Source organism: Micropterus salmoides, unplaced genomic scaffold, assembly GCF_014851395.1.
Source record: "Micropterus salmoides isolate LMB-PRFRI ecotype aquatic unplaced genomic scaffold, ASM1485139v1 Ms_hic_scaffold_1, whole genome shotgun sequence".
Taxonomy (NCBI): domain Eukaryota; kingdom Metazoa; phylum Chordata; class Actinopteri; order Centrarchiformes; family Centrarchidae; genus Micropterus; species Micropterus salmoides.
This window is the reverse complement of record NW_024040040.1, coordinates 36,619,404-36,641,405: the sequence shown is the minus strand read 5'-3', so window position 1 is coordinate 36,641,405 and position 22,002 is coordinate 36,619,404. Positions and strand designations below refer to the sequence as shown.

The window sequence follows — 22,002 nt, the reverse complement described above, 5'->3', positions numbered from 1 at the left end:
AGCTTGATTTGGATTTTTTCCCATCTCGGTGCTGTTAAAAATATATTTTGCTTTACATTCAGAAAAAAATGTCTGCACAGAAGCAGGACAAAACACACAATGTCACCTCTCACTGCATCGGAATGTGTATCAGTATTGGAGCCCTATTGGGTAATTACCGTGAAAATGGGCAGGTTTAGTCTTGGAAGAATGATTAAAGTTCATGAAGAAGGACAGGTGGGTATTAGTCAAAAAGAGGGTTTAGCCAAGTCCAGTGAGAGTTGTCTATGTAAGTTTTGGTCAAGCGATAAACAGACAAACTTGACATTTGCCTGACTCCTGGCCATGTTTGATATTTCACTCATTTGCACGTGTTGCCTTCGACCACCTGCTTTTTTTTTGACTGGCATGGGTTTGGCAGTTCCACTTACTGGAATGCTCACTGCTCACACATTCTCATTTGGTTTCAATTACCTGCAATATTGTCTTAAATCCACAGGCGGCGCGTCCTCGCCCTTTTCCTGAAGCAAGGTGGCGCTACAATACAACTTATCCTCCTTGTAGAGCAGCGTTTCAATACTTTCTGGTTTCATACAATGGGCCTGAAACCTTCTCACTCAAGAGACACTAATTTCATGAATTTCACGAAGCTACATTGGCCGTCTGTAGCTTGAGTGCTGGTGACGGGATAGTTACTGTCTTCAGCAGACAGGCACGTCCAGCTGGAGCGAGTCCACTGCCAAAGATCCTTTGTTGCAAATCAATCTGGGCATCTTTTCTAAGATGATTTTCTAACTTCTCCATAACTTAAGGGGCCAAGGAATTAGTCCCATAACCAAGCAGTATTACAAAACAATGAGGGAAGGAGGAGAGACTATAAGGAGAAAAGCTTTCCGGAATATTTCACAACATTTTTGGCAATGAGAAGGAGCGTGAATTACGCTATGCTCTGTTGTGTCTTAGCACATGTTTTTGAATAAGACACAGGCCAAGCAGCACCCCAAACACACACGCGCGCGCACACAAACACTTCCATCAATACAGCAAATATTTCCTTATTATTATTATTATTATTATTATTTCGTGTCATTTGTTTTACTATGAATGGCTATACAAAGTGCCTGAGGTACATCCGTTGCCGACGCCTATTAAACACAGCTCGCAGTTGGATAAACGTTGCCGGAGGCCCGTGCTATGGTGGAAGTGGTTGAAACCAAGCCCTAGACAAACAGGCTGGATATTCAACGGGGACCCCGCTCTTGTCTGAGAGTAGCCCACTCTCAGACAGCTCTGCTTTAAAACTTACTCCTCCTTTAGTGCGCAGAGCCCCAAACAATATTTCTGATCCCCCCCACCTCCCTCTCTTTTGTCCAGTCCTGGCTAGGTCTATATAGCTGCAGGTATTGTGTGTGCAGTTAAAATGTGTTCGCCTTTGAAGTCAAACATGAAGGCTTGTTTTAAATATTAACACCACAAAAAATCTATAGATTCTATGTGGAATTGTGCAATTGCAAAAAAAAAAAAAAAAAAACCCAACACAAAACAAACAAAAACACTACTATAAAGGATTTATTTGATAAAATACAAAATGAAGAGTATTTTCCCGTAAAAACTTTGTCCTATATTCTCAGTGCATGCATTAAATATGTTTAATATAAGTGTTTGATGTAGTGAGAGAAGTGCAGTGTACTGCAGCTGCAAGCGACGTGCACCGCAACTCTGCGCGTCCCGTGTGCAGTCTGCATGTGTGTGAAACTTGAAAGAGGAGAAAGGGGGTTTTGGACCAAAGCTTTGACCATTATCACCTATGTGAGCGCACGTGTTGCTCTCCTCCCTGGATGTCTGTGTGTATGTGTGTGTGTGTGTGTGTGATGAGTGTGTGCCTGTGAGACACAGAGAGAGGGAGCGCTCATTCGCTTTTGGCCGGAAGGGTCCACATAAGTATGTATTAGAAATAAACAGTGGATAAATAAATAATGACCCTCACAATAGCAGCGTCGCTTTCAGTGTAGAAGTAATGATGTTGGCAGTTAACCTTCAAGTTTTTTTTTTTAACTTGACACAGTTTTATTTGAGTGAGAATTCATGCTTTCTACCAAGACAAAACAGTGAAGAAGAAAAAATGGAAAGGTTAATTGACTAGGACTAACAGATTACTTTTATGTCAGTTGAAGACAAACCTATCACCCGTGTAATTTGCCAAAGTTTATGCTTTTCTCCATTCTCTTTAATTTTCTGGCAGGAACTAAGGTGGGGGTAACCACGTCACAGGTTAATGTACTCAAAACACTCCCCTCACCTTTTATTAACGAAATTTATTTTGTATGTAAATTTAATTGATGCAAAGCAATTGTCACTTTATACAATTTGGGTTTTATATTGTAAAAGCTTAAACTAACATTTTCCTGTAAATATAATTAGTGTTGGATTTGTTTTTATTAATATGAATGGCTGTGATTAGTACTGACTCAGTTTCCTCAAATAAGTAATATCAAGATTAGTTTTGTTAGTTTTTATTATTATTGTTTAAGCAAAACTCTTTTAATTGACATCAGAGATCAAGCTGACATCTTAGGCCTAGCCAGAACCCAGGGAAATTTTATTTATATTATAGCCTACTATTTCACAGGTAATTTCTCGTTTCTCGTCCACGCCCGGAGCACTGCGCATGCGTCACCAGGTGGCCCCGCACAGTTTTTATGGCCAGGTGAGGCGATCCGGTCCAGGTAAAAAAGTAAAGGTTTACTTTGAGACCGAAGGCTCAATGCGATAGACACGGCACCGGATCGACCAAAAACAATCAAAGGCAGCAGAAGACAAAGAATGTCAATTATGGGCAAAATGGGGGAATGGCAGGTATGTGCTGCTTACTTTAAGACAAAGAGACGGCTGTGAAAATCTATGAAAACTGTCAAAGTGTCGACTTGTTGTAGGATGAGGCTGCGCAGGCACCGTAAAATCTTTTGTAAAGGGAGGTGGTACAGTGCTCTTGTGTAGTCTAGGAGCGTATGGATTTGTATCTGTCACGAGATCACACAAAGAAGTTACAGATATTTTGTTTTGGAAACTCTCTGTTGCGGTGATGTAGCCTTACATGTCAGCCAGTCCATCTCATTGTTTTTGCCTTTTGCAAACTTGAGGATGTCGATCGCATGTTGCTGTACAGGCTGTGAGGACTGCACACAGAGACACTGTTTACACACCCAGAGTGTTTGATCAGAAATCAGAAATGTGTGGGAACAGACATGAGATATGGTTTTGGCAAAAGAGAGGAGTATTGACGAAACGCAGCCTTTATTCAAAAATTGTGTCGTTTGAAGTTAAATGTAACTTTTCATAAATGTGATTGCATACCTTTAGCTCTTCCAAATTCGGATCAGATGTTTTAAACTTATAAATTACAAGGCATCCCACTTTCTATAGAGTCATTCTACAGATTGTCTGGGCTTCACTGAAAATATGGCCTTGTTATGTGAGGTGTGGACGATTTAAAAGACGACCCGAGAGATTTTCTGAAACAAAACGCTTATGTTTCACTCGTTACAAAAAAAAAAGGATCACTACCAAAGACAACCAGGCCAGATCTCCAGAAAGACACTCGCACTCGTTGCTGTCATTGTCAGCCAGTTTCACCTCTCCATTCTCATTAATAACAACTGCTTGTAAAAAGAAAGGTGCTCCACCAAAAATGGTAATCCAGGTTTTAAACGAGAGCCAACGCCTTAAAGAACTGGCGACCTGTCTGCTGACCCACGACCTGCTGAGGTGAAGGCTCGGCCGGCGACATGGCAGAGCCAGGCTCCACTGGCCGGTCATTCAAATGAAACAAGGCCATGTTGTTGTGTTAATTATTTACATCCCCCCCAAACCCTGGGCCCTTACAGGCAGTCAGTGGACCTGTAGAGCCGCTTCGAATGGCTCACCTTTTTAACATAACATTGAAAGAATAGCCTCTCAAGGTCTCCACTCTCAATGGGATTAAACTAACTTCTTGAGTGTTTAAAAAAATCAAGGGTGGCAACGAAGTGTGTGTCAGGATTGTATTTGCATAGGCATGCTGTTTTCACATCAAGTCCTAGAAAACTAAGCAATAAGACACTGTCTTGTACACTTCAGCAAAAAAAAAGTTATTTCCCAGCCAACACATTTGCTCCTTTTTTTTTTACCATTCTGTAGACTTTTCTCTTTAGCCGTGGAAAGACGTGTAAAATTATACTAGAAACCGTCCCAGGTGCATGCAGGTCCCCATGCAGGACTATACCCTCCCCTCAACACACACACACACACCACTGAACAGTCGAAATAATAAGCATGTGTAGCGTCTTGCTGCTTTAGTTTTTACCTGTGCGCTGTCCATTGGTGTTGTGTGAGCAGATGGGGGGAATCAAACGGCTGTTGATATGCTAATGAGGCCCTGTGCCAGTGTTATTACAGAGCTGCTCCAGCCCTTCACTTCCACCATTAGAGGGAGACCTCAGAGCGCAAGACAGACAGCAGCCCACAGCTTCAATAAAAGTAGTTTTTCTGAGCGGGGAGCACAATTCACTGAGTGAAAACAAGGCTAAGGCGATACCTATACTCAATATCCACCTCAACAACCCATGAAAATGCTCTGGAAATTAACTGATAACATTAAATATGAAGATTGCGAGGTAAGGGGCTCCTCTTTCACTTGTTCAATTAAATATGTATACATTTTTTAAATTGACTAAGCTAATTATTTCAGGGACATGTTGTATTGTTTTGATCCAAATATGTCATTCATCTGACAGCTGTTAGTGGACACATTTAACTGCAGCATGAATAGATCTATGTCTTTTAGTAATTTCTTCTTTTTTTTGTGTATGTGTAGAGTAAAATTAAAGGATAATAATAATAATAATAATAATAAAACGAACTTATGGCAATAACATTCTGTATTTAATATATTAGTTACTTCAATTTCACACTAAAATATATCCAAATATGAAATGACACGTGGAAACTTTAAAATAATAATACACAGAATACACCATGCATTTAATGCATTTGAGTTAAATATTTTGACTAAATTGCAGATGTAAGCGGTAACATAGCCTGCTTTATTCACTGCTTAAATGGCATGGGCATTTACTCTTTAGTTTTATCTCTGCAATTGAGCCGTTAGATTTTGCGTGTGTGCATGTTGTGTGTGGAGTGCATACACCGAGTGATCGTTGTTATGAGCATAGACAAAGTTTGGCAGTAATATCAGGGACTTGTTTAGAAGTGGAGAAGCCAGTCGGACGTGTTTTCACCTGCGTCCTGGGAGGATAGGGACAGCCGGGAGCAGGAAAACAAAAACCGAGCACCTCCGCGTTCATGCTGTGGTGATTGTTTTAATTTACAGGCAAATGTTTTCCCGCTTCCCCAGTATTGGTGCAAAGAAATAACATTTGCAATCGAAATCGGCCACAGCCCGACGTCTCGTAGTTTTTAAAATGCGTGATTAAGCAGGAAGGGGAGTGGAGCTCTTTTTGGCCGCGCGTAAAAGTTGGTGAGGGCGCTGTATCCGAGCGGCCCTATAATCATAGACTTCGGGAGTTTATTTTTCTCCGTCTTTCCGGGTCAAAGTTAAACGTTAGCCGGTGTTACTCTGGCTTGGGAGTCGAAGAGGAACCGGTGGATTAAATTCGGCGGAGACAGAGGAGAGAAAGGAGCCCCATGGAGGACAGCTCGCTGTCGGAGTGTGAGGTGGAAAACAAAGGGACGAGTGGTAGAAATGAGCCTGTCGGATTGCCCATAGCGTCGTCTGCTGGATTTTCACCCAGTTCAGAGGTGCACATTGTTTCCTTCCGTGGCTTCTTCTTCCCCTGTCTGTAGTCCACCTCCCTTCATTCCTATGCCTTTCTTTCACTTTTGCGCTTTGGCCCTGGGACCCCCCCCCTCCTTCCTCTCTCTCTGATTCGTCAGATGAGAGTGAATGTCCCTCTTTTTGTCTCTCTCTCTTTCCACTCCCTCCACAGTCTCTCACTCCCTCTTTCTCTCTCCCTCCCTCTCTCTTCCCATCTCTGATTAGATATACTGATTCCTCCTTTCAATGGACGTCATTTAAGCGCAGACTCCTGCCTTGAGTTGCGTCCTCCGCTTCACGCCCGATTTCCGACCATTCTTTCCTTATTATTAAGTATTCCTGTAATATTAATAGTCATGAATGCCTTCTAATAGGAGTCCAAGAGGGAGACGAAGAAGCGGCTCTTTTGCTAATATGAGCTCAAGCGAGGGGACGGCAGCACTGTGATAGAAGCCAGGAGAGCAGGGAGAAAAGAGGGTTTACCAAGAGAAACTTTTCAACCCAAATCCGCCAGCACCGCCGAACATCTGCAATTTTAGACCCAAATGAAGGGCAGCTGGGATCTAACAATTTGTTTCTGATGGATTATCGTCCTGCTACTGTGGCACATATCTGATCGCCGGGGCCATCGTGATCTTGCAGGAGAGAAGAGTCTTTTCTGGGGGCTACATTTTTTTTGTTTTGCCGGTTAATTCCCTTTGCTCGCCCCTCAATCAGCCGAAGTGTTTTTGAACTGATCACTCTTTTCTCGAGTCGCACCAAAAAACAAAAACAAACATACAGATGTTAGTGCACAGTTTTTCCGCGATGGTAAGTTGCTGTAGCTTCACCGTGGCAGACCCCTTCGTAATTTGTTTGCAAATGAGATTTTGTTATAATATTTATTTTTCGCTGAATTCTGTTCTGTAAAGCTTGCATGCTTAGAAACGATGGGGCACCTTGGGTAAATGCTGAAATACGCAAGGCTCGGTTATTTATTTGAGGGCATTTCCACCTCCGGAATTTCTATGTTTCGTTTTATTATTTACTTTTGGCAATGCTATCTTATTTTTAGAACTTTGCTGCCAAGTAGTCGGTGTGTGGAATTGTTGTCTTTCTTGTTTTAGATCAACCAGTACATTAAAAGAAAATTAATATAGATTTCCCACTTTCCTGTCATCCACTCAGGGCATTTTTGATAATGCCCCAGCTTAAGCCCGCAGAGCATTCAGCAGTTCAGACAAAGAGCGTTCGTGTATATTTGTGTCTATTAAAATGTATTTAGGCTAAAACACATTTTTCTTTCTGTCCTTCCCTGCCAGGACCGTCACGACGGCACCAGCAATGGGACAGCCAGGCTACCTCAACTGGGCGGCGTGGGCCAGAGTCCCTACACGAGCGCCCCTCCGCTCTCCCACACGCCGAACTCGGACTTCCAGCCCCCGTACTTCCCCCCACCCTACCAGCCCATCTACCCGCAGTCTCAGGACCCTTACTCGCACGTCAACGACCCGTACTCTCTCAACTCCCTGCACGCCCAGCCGCAGCCGCAGCACCCGGGCTGGCCGGGCCAGAGGCAGGGTCAGGAGAGCGGCCTGCTGCACCAGCACCGCAGCCTGCCCCACCAGCTGTGCCGGGACTACCGCAGGGAAGTGCTCCTACCGTCCGGCCACGGCATCGATACTGGACTGTCAGACTCTATCCCTATCCATGGAATACCTCACTCTTTAGAAGACGTTCAGGTGAGGCAGCATTTACCTGGGTTTCTCTTTTTGTGGATTAAATCTGTTTAATAATAATATTTCTGTCCTTATTCATTTTAGTCACTGTTGGATTCCATTACAATGTTTTAATTTAATATTATCATTAAAAATAATAACAACGGTAATGGTGTTTTTTTTTATTTGAATAGAATTATTATTACCATTTGTTCAAGCATAATTACTAATCGGTTTAATTGGTGTTATTAGAGTATTATAGTAAAAGTGTTATTATTATAACTATTGTTTGATAAATGTCAGAACGATGACACGCATTGTAGCCTACCTATTAGTTAGTCTCTCAATACAGACATTTTTTTACTGCCTGAAAAAAAAAGGTTTTCACTGTTGTCAAGATTATTTTGAATATAACAGCACATTTTTTGCATGGTTATTTCCATTTATAAAATATAGTTTTCAAAACACATATTTAAAAAAATTCTATTAGTTGGCAAATTCAATGTGGTTTTGTTCTACATCACCACTTAAATCGAATGAAATGAAATATGAAATGAAATAAACGGCGCGCCTGTATTTCCACAAGATTTCCTTCATGTCCTCTGACTTTATTTGATTTCTCAGTTTGAAAAAAAAAAAGATGAGCTCGCCGTTCTTTGAGAACAACAGCATTATAATACATTGCATGCACAGCAGGAGAATTGAGTTTGGTGGATTGAGTAATCGGTACGATTAATAAAGATACATGATAAATGGGCGCTGAAATTTCCAATAACCCTCATTCTTATTTGAAGTATTCTTCCCAGTTTTTAATCAGAAACAAACACCAATAATCCTCTAATTAGTTCATAGGCCCTTAATAGGCTGCGCTGCAATAATTATTATCCAATCTAGATACGTTTCCTTGTGAGTAGAGCCAATCTGAGGGCGAAATTAGGTCAGGATTATGGGGCGACACAGCTTCGTTATTTAAGTCTGAGTATGTGATCTAGTGTAATGCGTCCATCAGTGTAACACGCTGAAAACACCCATGGACAATAATAACAGGTATGGCCTCCAGAGCCTCGATGTTGGGTGCTTGTGACCGCTAATTGTGTCAGGCTTTGTTCGTGCACAGCATTTGGAGTTGCCTTCACTGACACAGGACTGAGGCTGATGTTTTTGTACCTTTGTGCTAAAATTGTCCTTTTTTTGCATTTGTGTCATAGTCTGTTGAGGATCAAGGAATTCACATTCCCGACCAGACTGTAATTAAAAAAGGTAAGCAATTTCCTCCGAGATATCATGCATGTTTCTGCAAGCTGCACACCACTAGGCTACACACACAGACACAGACACACACACACACACACACACACACACACACACAATTCGCCATTCTGCTCGAGAGAACTCGATGCAATGCGGTAATGCCTGACTGATCCTAATACGCAGTAGCCTATTTTTCATTACATGGTTTCCAAGTGCATCAAACTGGCTGCACCTTTTTTTCCTCTCTCGCTGATGGAATTTACTGTCAGCGTTTCAGAGCTGCGGGGAGATGAGTAGTGCTGGTGGGCTTTGTAGGCCCATGGTATGGATGGTCAAAGATACAGGCCTGTAGACAATCCTGGCACTTCAGCGCCGAGAGCCAGTAGCTGCAATCACACTGCATGGTCAAATTTAAAATGGAAGTTGGTAACCGCTGGATGGAGCACAGGACCAGTGTGTGCTGCATGATAGTCTTTTATTTGAAGAGGGAATCATAACTCGGCTTGGAAAAATCACTGACTGATCACTCAAGGTTGTTGAATAATACCGGTTTAATATTTTGCTTTTATTTGCTGTAGGCGATAAATTCAGGCTGGTTTACATTGGTAATGATAGAACATGGGGAGACCCTTTTCATGGCCATGTTTTAAAAGCGTTTGGTCAGGTCAAATTAGAACTCACTAGATAAGATATGGAGCGATTTTTCTTTCTTTCTTTTTCTGTCTTTTTTTCCATTCGTTCTTTTTTGAGTCTGTCTATCTTCGCATCAACATGGTAATTGGCTTCTTATATTAGTAATCTCAAGAGTTCGTTTAACTCCTATTGTCTCTATTAGGCTCCCTTGAGCCATTAATGTCACAAGTGATCTATCCATAGGCGCATAGTCCCCTTTGTCTCTGGTTACTGCACACCGAAACGGTGTAAAGCTCAGTAGTGCAGACCCCCCCCCCCCCCACCACCACCACGGTCTGAAATCACACACGGCTGACGGTGTTTTGTTGGATACCGAGGATATGTCAAAATAGGTAGACTTTACCGAATCTCTCGGGTGGTGTGGTTGCTTTGTGCAAAGTCGATCCATGGTGTGGCGAGAGTAAAAATAGGCTGCATGAGCGCACAGATACTGGAGATTCTCGCTGTCTGCAGTTGAGACCCAGGCCTGTATATGTTGACCGGTGTGTTTTAGATAAAGAGATGATTTGAAATATTTTTTACCTGTGTAGTTGAGCGGGAATAGTCCTGACGTTAATGATTCTTCTATGCACACACACACGTACACACATACCCCCCCCCCCCCCCCCCCCCCAACACACACACACATTATTCTTATTATTGCCATAGACCTGTGTTAGTCGCTTTTCCCTGCATGTCCTTGTTGCTGAAAGTGTACACATGTGGTGCTAAACTCTAAATCCGGGGCCTAAATCCCCCCTTCTCATTTAGTTAAGGCTCTGCATTGCATGAAATTCACTGAGCACGGTCTCTCTCTCTGCCTCACCCCCTCCCTCCTTCGCCCCCCCCCCCCCCCCCCCTTTCCCTCCCTTGCTAGGTCCAGTGTCTTTATCCAAGAACAACAACATCTCAGCCATCCCCGTAAATAAAGACGGTCTTTTCGGAGGGGTGGTAAACCCCAACGAGGTGTTCTGCTCAGTTCCGGGTCGCCTGTCCCTCCTCAGCTCCACATCAAAGTACAAGGTCACGGTGGCGGAGGTGCAGAGACGCCTCTCGCCGCCCGAGTGCCTCAACGCCTCTCTTCTGGGCGGGGTGCTGAGGAGGTGAGTCTAACTGGAAGGCTGCAAAAATCTCCTCTCTCTATGTACCTGTGTGTGTATTGGTGTATGCGTGCGTGTGTATGAACTCTCTCACTCAACTCCAATCCATTCTCTCTGCCAGCATGCATTTCTCTCTCTCTCTCTCTCTCTCTCTCTCTCCTCTGTACCAAGAATAATTAAAATCGACCAACCATGACACCTAGCTCCTGCATTTAAAGCAGGAGGGGTCTGTTAAATTCCATATTAACTTTCCTAGCGCGCTCTCTCTCTCTCTCTCTCAAATTAATGTAGGCCTAGTCTGTTTCAACCCCAGCTCTATAGGCCCAGTGAAGGCATTACACATGAAAACATTGGTCTCCAGTGAACTGTCTACTGAAGTGCTGCAGACACGCAGCCAGTAATAGTACTGCCTATTAAGTAGGGCTTTATTTATTCATTTTGTACAGTATTTGTCTGCTGGTGAAAAGGCTGAGGCTCTTTTAGTATTATTTATAGCCTGTATGAGCGATGTTGTGGAGGGTAAAGCCAGCCAAATTCAGTCAATTCGACTTTTAATTAGTGAAGAAGACCTGCATCGCGTTTACTAGCTGATGTATGTTTATATGGTGCAAACATCAGCGTGTGCATTATAAAAAGGGTCAACTAAATTCCAAGCGATAGGACATAATCATTACAAATATTTGACAATGAGTAAGCGACTAAATTCACGTGTTCGCTGCACTTATACCATATTTCAGATATCCTAATGTAGGCTTTGTTTTGCTGCCACAGGGCCAAGTCTAAGAACGGGGGAAGATCCTTAAGGGAGAAGCTGGATAAAATCGGCTTGAATCTACCTGCAGGCAGACGCAAGGCAGCAAACGTCACCTTGCTGACGTCACTAGTCGAAGGTAAGTCGGGTACCGTAAATCATGTTCCCACTGTTGTTGCTCCCGCGATATCAGGTGCTTGCAAACTGGGAGTTTTTTTTTCTTTCTCTCTCTCTCTCTCTTCCTTTCTCTGTGTTGGAAATCAGCATATGCGCTCATCCGTGTAATGTGGACCGACTTTGCCTCGCAAGTAATAAAGCATGAAGGATGTGTGTGTGTGTGTGTGTGTGTGTGTGTGCGTGTGGCTGTGAGGAGAGAGAGGGAGAATGGTGCTGGTAATTCTAGTGGCTTTGCAGCGTTGGCCTCCGCTTTCAGGAGCACACTTGCAGGTCCACGGCTGGCCTAGTTTATACACTGGATGAATTTGTGTTGAAGTCCAGTTAATTACTGAGTGCTGCTTGTTTATTGGGCGCCGCTGAGCTGCTTCACCTCATGGATGAGAAGTCGATTGATTTATTAACCCTGCACTGTTTCGAACATTAATACAGCCTGGATATGGCAGCGCAGGGCTGATTTTTAATGGTGACTTAATTCTTTTCGTTAATAGCTTCCCATGTTTTGGTATTCAATGAAGATTTTTGTTGCATGCAAATGGCATGGCGCTGACCTATCGAGAGCTATATGTTTTGGGCCTATTAAAGAATAAATTAGTCAATTATAGTGCGCTGAAAATATGCATTTTTACGCCACTGGATAAATCCATTCTGCTTTCAGAGTTGAACCTTATTATTCAGTGCAGTGGTATTTGGTGTGCTGTGGGTTTCCAAAGGTGAAATCCTGCGATGGTTCATTGGTCCCTGTTAATCATTATTGCAGAAGAGGACCGAATGCAATATTCATTGTGCTTCGTAGAAATGTGGTGCTGTATTGTAATGAGCCTGGAGAAATGTATGATTCTGGGTAATAAGAGGGTGGTGCACGTGGGGGTAGGTGGCAGAGGGTGGGTGAAGGCAGCCGGTTATTTAGTGAAGGGACGCTGCGTTTTCTGAAGTGCTGTCATTGTTTATGATCCGCTCCATTTTATGGAAACGAGTTTACTGGACTTGAGCTTTGATGCTAATTGGCGCATGCGTTCTTCCGGAGTAAAGGCTTATGGACAGGAAGCCCCGCAGTAAAAACTCAACTGCTTCAGGAAATTAAAACCAAAGACTTGGGGGGAAAAATGTCAAACGACAGGAGAGAGGAGCTCAGACTCGGATGGAATGAAACCTTTAGGTTCTCAGAGCTGAAGTATGAGGAGAGAAAGGGAGATTTAGGTGTAGCCCTTTAAAATTGCTTCCCCATGCCTCTGTGATCTGCTGGACTTTCAATAATGTGCAGGCATTGGTAATCAATGCCATGGTGCTAAGCATGACGCGTCGTCTATATTTCATATCCACTTATTGTTTCTCCTCCGTATTTAACTGCTCTCACGGTATGGAGGAGAGAACTTGACGTGTATTGACAGCTCGCTGGGCTGTTTTATTATTATTTCTTGGCTGTCAGGGTTAGGGTTGCTGTTATCATCATCATTAGTGTTGTTGGGAAGGCACAGGTGCCATAACCCTGCTGTCTGAACGCATAAACAAAGTGGACGCTCTGTTCAGATCAGATTAATAATGTGTTAGTCCAGCCAGGGAGTGTGAACTGCTCTGGATTTGATGTAGCCTAACCATATTTAATAAGCAAACACATTCAACCTCATTTTTCCCATTCTTTCTCAGGCGAGGCGGTACATCTTGCCAGGGATTTTGGTTATGTATGCGAGACCGAGTTTCCAGCCAAGGCAGTAGCTGAATATGTAAACCGTCAGCATTCCGACCCAAACGAACAAGTCCAAAGAAAAAACATGCTATTGGCCACGAAGTAAGTGCTGTTATCACATTTCACTGTGTCACACCAAATGCATCCCAGTCTGTGCGACTGTGTGTGTGTTTTTGTTTGACAGTTTGCACACGCGCGCGCATGTATACACACACACACACACACACACACACACACACACACACACACACACACACTCACACACACACTCACACACGTAGATAATTTTATTAAAATGCAATTTTCACTCCTATCATAAATTTGATATTTTCTCTTTCTATTTTCTTAAGTGATTTTTTTTAGAAAAAATGAAAATTTTACACAGTATGCCAGATGTGTTATCATTGCTCCTTAGCAGTCCAAAAATGCTACAAGCTAGCCCACTATTAATTAATACACTTTTTTTTTAGCCACATACATTCAAATGTTACTGTGCACATCTCTGCTAATTATGGAATTTATTCCCGACACTTATTTTTATTTAAACACGGGATTCAATATAATATAAATTACAATTAAAGTAGGTACAGTGCAGTTAAATGTAGCCTACTGCTGTTGGGATGTTGATTGGGCCCTTCCCTCATCCACACGCACAGGAGTATTTTCTTAGCCTTGTGATTTCAGTGACAGTGACACATGGCTGGTTCTCATCCAGCGCTACCATTGGTGTTGCTTATTTTTTACTCTGCGTTAAGTGAAACAAGGGAATTCCTTAAAAGGCACAGAGACGCAGAAGCCTGCAGTTAGCCTAATATTGATGACTGGGCTGCTATAATCAAGCAGCTGTCAACTATAACCGCTTATTACAAGCTTTTTGGATGTCAATAAAATACAGTTAGGCCTACCATGAAATGGAGAGCAAACCCGCGTTAACTCACCTTTTAATGGTAGAGTAGAATTTTCAATACGTTCTAATAAATATTTCGCCTACAATCAGTGTGCTGCATATCAAGATGAAGGTGTATTTTGAAGGAATAAAAAACATGAATTAATGTGTTTTATTACTATATTGTTTTATCGGTTGGTGTTTGCTATGTGATAATCAGAAGTTTACGCAGCACAGTTCCTTTTACATCGACAAGTCATTTGGACTTTTTTGTATATTAAAAATTGCATTGTAAGTAAAATATCCTGCCACTGAGCTGAGAGATTAATTTACACCTGTTTGTAGCTTCAGGGCATTTTCTTCAGCCCAGTGTTAAAAACAAAGCAGAATGACACAATTTTTATCCAGTAATAAATGTTTTAAATATATCATTGACATAAGTTGATTTGCAAAAAGAAACAGAAGAACTTATCTCGCCTGGTCACTTTTCACTTGCTTTAAGCACATTTAGAATTCACAACCCTGCACCCCTGCAGCACTGGCTGATGTTAAAATGGCCATATTTGCAGTGTGTCCACTTTAATTTATTTTTATCAGGACATTAAAATGGTTGCAGGGATTTGCGATGCCCTGGCCTGGTCTCTAACACACCGTTCTCTCTGTTTTAGGCAAGTCTGCAAAGAGTTCACAGACCTGCTGTCCCAGGACCGCTCGCCGCTGGGAAACTCACGGCCGCAGCCAATTCTTGAACCGGGAATCCAGAGCTGTTTGACCCACTTCAGTCTAATCTCGCACGGTTTCGGGACCCCGGCACTGTGCGCGGCTGTTACAGCCCTGCAGAACTATCTGACCGAGGCTATCAAAGCCATGGACAAAATGTACCTCAACAACAACCCCAACAGTCACTCAGATAACGGCACTAAAGGCGGAGACAAAGACGAGAAGCACAGAAAGTGATGTTTCCATCCCACCTTCACCAGGGCCAAACCCCGGGGCCCTTCTTCTACACCGACCCACACTCCTCCGCCTTGCCCCGGCCCCCACCCATCCAATATAAATATTATAAATACCTTATAAATACTATTGATAAAGTTAAACGTGCCACTTCCTGATCTTGCGCGGTTTTACATGTATTGTTTTTACATCCCACTTTGGATTCACGGGGGAACGACGCAAGATTCTTCTTCTTCTTCCAACACCTGAACCATAAGAAATGTTATTTAAAAAAAAAAGAAAAGAAAAAAAGCTGCAAAGGAACAGCTCCAGGGCGAGGAAAAGGTGTATTGCCTCAGCCAGAGGACTTTTTATGTACTCCCCTTATTTTTTATGAGCTGCAACGAATGGACTGAAATCCAGCGACCCCTCTATATCTCAATTTTACGATTGTGACAAAAACGAAGCTAAAAGAGGATGAATTCTTATCAGTATTGTGAATAATAAACTTGAAAAACAACGAGAAATTCCACAGAGCTCCATGTCATGACTTCAGTTGTAGACTCTCTCACTCTCCAAGCGACCAACTTGAACTTTTTGAATTTCAACACGATTCACGGTTATATAAGGGAATCAGTGTTCATGTATGTATATATTTATTTATGTGTAATTTAATGGGAATTGTAAATATGGTGCGTCTGTTGAAACTTCTTTTGTTTTTATTTATCTGGTGCCTCCTGTTTTAGTGGGTTTGAATATTCGGTTAGTTCTTCATGTGATTTTATGGTTCTTAGAAAACAGAAGTTTGGGGTATTTTTATTTCTCTGGGATATTTCAATTCAGCCCTCTTGTAGCATGTTGAGGCGACATTGAAGCAAGTGAACAAATTTAATAGAAATAAACTTCCATTTCTCTCTATATATATCATCCTTATTCAGTTTTATTTTATTTGAGACAGAGCATAAGTGAGACCCTGAGGAGAACTGTTTTTTGGTTTTTTTTGTGTTTCTACTTTCGTTTTTATACAAGCTTTTATGTGTTGTGCCAATCAGAATACGTTTCACCTCTTGTTCTCTCCTTGAAGCACCATAAAAGCAATAAATGGAAAATTGTCTTTTTTTAAATGTTGGAAGACATTCAAAAAACATTTTTTGGGACCACCTGATATCTTGTTATGTCCGATAATGTCCAAAATTGGAGGCGGTTTTAGCTGTATTGTATAGACATGTGCTGGCAATAGTTCCCATGCCTGTCAATGTATTATAGTCCTTTGTTGCCCAGAAAAAAAATAAATATTTGATACGCTTCATCTCGATTTTATTCATATCTTTTAATTTTTTATTCACTGCCTCATATGCCCGGGTGTTTTTTTCTTTCTTTCTGTTTTTTTTGGTCTTAGTATTTTTTTCCCATTCTGAACGGCTACAGTAATTGAGTTTAAGTCTCCCTTGACGATTGCTCCTTGCAATAAGCAGCTGAACTCATTGTTTCCCTCAAGTATAATAAAAAAAATCTTACTTTAAACTCCCTAGTTCAGAGCACAGGATCTTATGCAGGCCAAATGCCTCACAACAATGGATATATTCGCGTTTGAAGTGTGCAGCGCCACCCCTCCAGCTAAAACCCTCTGAGATGTATATAGGCCTGGTGTGCAATGTTTGGTTGTTATAGGCTATATTTGGCTCTCCCCCGTTTATTCTGTGCTGGAGCCTTATTCAAAGACATGCATCAAATATTTGTTATGTTGTTTGCCTCTCAGTGTAATCAATGAACAATCAGCGCTCAGTATGCTGGACTTTTTTATATGCATATTTCGTGATACAATCATAATGCTTTCATAACGAATCTCCTTCCCTGGCTGGTATTTAGTCTCATTTCGTTGTGTTTGGCTGAGTGGGTTCATAAATGTGGCTATCACGCTGGATGTAGCCTAACAGCAAATCTGATGCTGGCCTTTGCTTTATTTTGCGTGCAGAGCTGCAGAGAGCAGGCCGTTGCATAACATTTGAGTTGAGTTTGATTGTATATTGATGGCGTGGCACCTATAGCTCAAAATCAATCTCGTCTGGAGCATGCATCAGTCTGTTGATATATGCATCTTGGTATTGTTTCTTGCTTTCCCTATTTCACTGTCTGGTAACCATGCAGTTTAAAATATATAACACTGGGAGAGCGCTGGGCGACCTCCCCCCTTCCTCCTCCCCTTCTCTCTCCAATCTCCTCTGCAGCCATATTTATTATCTGCATGATTTTCGGGCCGTGGTTTAATTCTGAGGCAGTTGTTTTGCAGGAGGGTGAATGAAGCCTAACTGTACATGTCCTTGGCATAATTGCGATGCACAGTGCTAGAGCAGGTGAAGCGAGGCATTGTCTGTCAGGCCCTGTTTTTGTTGGCTCAGTCTTCAGATTGTGTGTGGGATCCTGTCCTCAGGCACAATAGCTCACTCATAAAGGGGAGAGACTACCCGGCTGCTCCTGCTATGGTGGATGTGAGGGGGGAATAGCATAAATAGTCACTTTAAGGGAAAACAATCGTATTAAACCAGCATACATTGGTATTAGCGAAAAAGGAAGCCCCTCGCGTGTGTCATTAATGCTAATGTTATTTAATAAATTTATCGGGGTTTGCTTGAATGAAAACAGGTCTTTGAGGGTGAAACGAACGCATTAGAAATAGTGGTATCTGTGACAATGGTGAATATTTGTGCATATTATGAGTACAAGATGAGGATCACGAGGCCTGTAATTGTGTCTTTCGGTGTAATGGAATTGGAGTGTTAAAGAAACTCCAAATCCCATTGTCTATCGTTTGTATACACTGATACTAGCCTATAATTTGCATACCTTTTTAATACAAAATTGGAATTTTACCCTAATTTGATTTTAAACAGGTAGAGCTCGGTTCTCATAATGCCTCACAGCGAAAGTCATTTGCAAAAAAACAAGGAGGTCTGAAATGTGAAGAGCCAGTCAGCAATACCCAGCTGAATTTGGCTAATTCAATCCATAACTGCTGCTTGTCTCAACTAAACCAATTACAGCTGATTCTCGTATAGTAATTAATAAGTGTGAGGCCTGTTGTTATCAAATATTCTGGAGAATATGTGAAATAAAATATTTACCTGGGGTTAAAGTGATACACTGTGTGTGATTGAGCATCTTCTGCAGGCAGATGATGGTGCTCAATGATGAAGTGGCCTTTATATCTATTTCATGCACGTACATGCATATTTGTCTGCTGGTAAGCTTCAGTGGGCTGGCGCTGTGTTGATATTTATAGTTTGTAGCAGAGATGTAATGAAGGACAAACACAGACAGACTCGGTTAAACCACCTCTGTGAGTGCACACTGTAGTCTGACACAAATCTTACTTTAAATCAAAAGCTGCAGCTTTTTAGAGGATAAATTAATGCTTCTGTGCTAATACTGAAAATATATTTATTTTTCATGCTGCTCGCCTTCTATTGATCACTGTCTGTCGGGCATGCAACGCAACTTTTCATCTACCACCAGCTGCACGTCACTGCTGCGCTCATCAGTCCTGTGCAAATGTGTCCCATCCACTTTACAGGCTGGCACCCGTGTTTGTGGTCAGAAAGTATTTAGTTGATGTTAGTGAAATCATTGCTTGGTGAACGTGTCTGCATGGCCTAATTACCCTGTAGCACCATCCCTACAACAGTATGCACTGTAACGCTTGCAGGCAATGCAATGCTTGCCTGCATGGGAAGATACAGGGCAGCAGCACACAAGGCCCAGATTTGTTCACTGTACTGCCACAAATGTTATATTGGTATGATTAAAATTTGATTTAAGCCCAGCTGAGCTCCTGACATTTAAAGAGAGGGATCTGAGTCTGATGAAATTGAAGTGATTGTTTAAAGATGATCAGTTATTGCACAGTACTTTGGGGAAAAATTCTGCCTTTTGCAAATGATTGGTGTCCTCAATGCTGGAAAGTTTTTCCTTATCAATGGAGCAGAGATATTTTGATAGAGGATTTTGATGGATTAAGCATGTTGATGTTCTAGAAATACTAAACGAGACAATGTCTTAAATAAGAGAGAGCAGATGGTCACTTTATCGATAGAATTTCGGCAAACACAGGGCTGTCAATTAGAGCTACTTGTATCAAATGTTTTACCAACGGCGCATTTCAAACTGCCGGCTTAATAATAAGTGGCTTGGACAAGACGCAGGGTTCCTCTAAAAGACATTTGATACGGCTATTGGTGCAATCGAATTATGTGACTTTAAAGTTCGCAATGAAGCGCAAAATGGCTAATTGTCCTCAACTCTGACATCAGCCGTCATTTGGGGCTCTGGCCCCCCGCCTGGCGCTGACCCCCTATGGGCCCCTTGCCCACTCTGCGAGCCAGGGCTCAGAAGCCAAGAGAGGTCAATGACTCCACCAAATCACCCTTGATTACTTGAGACATTAGGTAATCGATTAGAAAACATTAAGTGACTTTGAATAAACAAAGAGACTCCTGACGTGGACACTGGAGCTCGATAATTCCACACACACTCTCATTCACACAAAAAATGAGAAGTGTTTGATTAGTTTTTAGTTGACATCTGCAAGAGACAACACGCGCGCGCGCGCGCGCACACACACACACACACACACACACACACACACACACACACACACACACACACACACAGAGGTTTCAGTGTATTTGTTATGATTTCTCTTTGCCACTTTGGACAAAGCAAGGCTTTTTAAAGAATAAACGACGTTTTTGCGCTATGACAGTACTTATCAGGAATCATTGTTGTCCTCCAGTCACCTATCAAGCACTGAGGTCTGCCAATTTCATGGGCTTATTTATCCCCAAATATATGAAAAAAGAGCGGATTAAAAATGTGTTAGTATTTCCTCACTTGGTTAATGCAGTTTATATTCTAGTTTTAGTCATTCTCTCTCTGTGCCTCTCTCCCTGTGTCTCTCACTGCATCCTCTGCAGTCAGCCAGGGGGGGAGTGTCGCCCCGGGCCAAACATATGCTTCTTTCCATTGCACTAATCCAAATGCAGCGTGGAGGAATAATTGCTCGAGTGGCCGTGGCTTCGCAGGGGCTTTGTCCCTCACTGGCTCCCGTCAGCCAGGCACACGCCATTTCAATCAAATCTCTCTCTCTCTCTATGTATAAAACCCCAGACCTTTTATCAAACCAAACCATCACGCTTCATAAGCACACAGCCACATCTTTTAAAAGGCGTTTTTTAAATGTTCCCCTCATGTTTTTGTTGCTGTCAGGTCATCACATTAGGAGCACCATCTTCATTAATATTGACACTGCACCACGTTGGCAGGTTTTATTGGCAAAACGGTCGCATGAGCACTGACTACAAATGAAAACGACGACTTTTTGGTGACTTTTGTCAGAGCCTCAGACTAGTTTGTGTGTAGGCCTATATATATATATATATATAACAACATATTACAGCATATATATATATATATATATATATGCTGTAATATGTTGTTAGAAAACGACTGACAGAAGTGACAAATGACATGACATGATTTTTTTCACAGATGATGCTCAAACCCCCGAGCAATTTGGCAATCTAAAAAGCTTGAGGGCCAATTTACAAATTATTATTTAGCAAACATTAATACTACTACTACTACTAATAATAATAATACTATAATAATAATAATAATAATAATAATAATAATAATAATAATAATAATAATAATAATAACTTAACTTTTGGGGAGAAAATTGAGACATTCGAGCTGTAACATAACAGCAGGTGGACAAACAGTCCGTATCAATCGGTCCCACTGTGCCACGCTTTGTTATCAGACTTTAAATGATTGGAGTTATTACAAAAGGGGATTCGATAAGCGAACAAAAATGTCTGTGTTCCTGTTATGAATTTACAAACATAGTTATAGTGTACTAAAAGATGAAAGTGCACATCGGCCTGTGTTGTGTTCTGTACACATAGACACCCGGTGCTTTAATACCCCATTTTATCCTTAGACTTATTTTCTGTGAATCAACGATGAAAAATCACTCGAGTAAAATGAAGCATTTGCTAGGAAATCATATATTTCCACGGATAAGGAATAGAATAAGACAGAGAGAGAGGCGGGGGTAGGGGGTAGCAGCGGAGAGCCGTGGATGTCTGACTGAATTAATAGACATGATAATTTCACACTATTTCATAGTGAGCTATCTGTTCCATCACAGCAAAATAAAAGGGTCACTGCGCAGCTGTGGCAAACCCCAAGCGTTATTATGAAGTTTGATGATAGACCCCCCCCCCCCCCCCAGCGCGCCTTTCTTTTTTCTCTCTCTCTATTTTTTCTTCTCTCTGGTACTTTGCTTCAGGCCAGCAATAGCTCGGGGCCACGCCGGTGCCTCCCCATGATAAAGGACTTATACTCTGTCTGTACGCAAAGAAAGCCGCAGCAGCTTCTCTCTCTCCCGAACCTAATCAACTCACTGGCTTGGCCCTTTAACGATTGGTATACACCCCCCGCCTCTGTCTCTCTTTCTCCATCCCTCTCTTTTCCCCTTTCTCTTTTTGTCGTTCTTTCTGTGAGTTAGCCTATTACACATTTAGCGGGGCATTTATTTATTTATCCTTTCACCCCCAAACAAAACCTGAATATAATAATAAATATTATTAGTAGACATAACAACAACAACAACAACAACAACAACAACAACAACAACAATTATTTTATTATAACATATTCTTATTATTATTATTATTATTATTATTATTATTATTATTATTATCAAGGTTGCTTTAAACTCACCTGAAGTCGTTCTGAAGTAGTTTTTCTTTTTTTTTAGACCTTCTTTTTGACCCCCATGCATTTTGTTGGACATTTACTTTTTATCAAGCATCTCAGAAACCATACAGAGTTTAGGGTGAAAACTTGTGTTGTGTTTCTTGTGTTCTCAGAATATGAAGATAAGAACAAAGAGATATAGTATTCATTCCTAAAAAGTGTATGCTTGTTACCCCACTCCAAAAATGTATAAAGAAATGGGACACATACTATGGATCTCTTCCCCAGAGGTTGATAGGGA

At 41.8% G+C, this 22,002-nt stretch overlaps 1 protein-coding gene across 4 annotated transcripts; it reads left to right on the top strand.

The window, feature by feature from the left end:
* The first annotated feature begins 5,245 nt into the window (after positions 1–5,245).
* tfap2a (transcription factor AP-2 alpha) lies at positions 5,246–16,249 on the top strand. 4 transcript variants are annotated; one of them, XM_038725857.1, is made up of 8 exons: positions 5,648–5,775; positions 6,166–6,601; positions 7,093–7,512; positions 8,697–8,748; positions 10,289–10,514; positions 11,283–11,401; positions 13,084–13,225; positions 14,678–16,249. In XM_038725857.1, exons 2-8 carry the CDS (start codon positions 6,575–6,577, stop codon positions 14,964–14,966), a joined length of 1,275 nt encoding a protein of 424 aa, XP_038581785.1. In that variant the 5' UTR covers positions 5,648–5,775; positions 6,166–6,574; the 3' UTR covers positions 14,967–16,249. The 4 variants fall into 4 exon arrangements, with proteins under 4 accessions (XP_038581767.1, XP_038581763.1, XP_038581785.1 ...); XM_038725839.1 differs by lacking the exon at positions 6,166–6,601 and having other exon boundaries at positions 5,246–5,775; positions 10,295–10,514; XM_038725835.1 differs by lacking the exon at positions 6,166–6,601 and having other exon boundaries at positions 5,247–5,775.
* Positions 16,250–22,002: the final 5,753 nt, after the last annotated feature.

Excerpts from the sequence above, each read along its gene's own strand:
- tfap2a (XM_038725835.1), top strand. The coding sequence starts at position 5,662 with ATGGAGGACAGCTCGCTGTCGGAGTGTGAGGTGGAAAACAAAGGGACG. Across the intron at positions 10,515-11,282 it reads CTGGGCGGGGTGCTGAGGAG|GGCCAAGTCTAAGAACGGGG; the intron begins GTGAGTCTAACT and ends TTGCTGCCACAG. Across the intron at positions 13,226-14,677 it reads AACATGCTATTGGCCACGAA|GCAAGTCTGCAAAGAGTTCA; the intron begins GTAAGTGCTGTT and ends TCTCTGTTTTAG.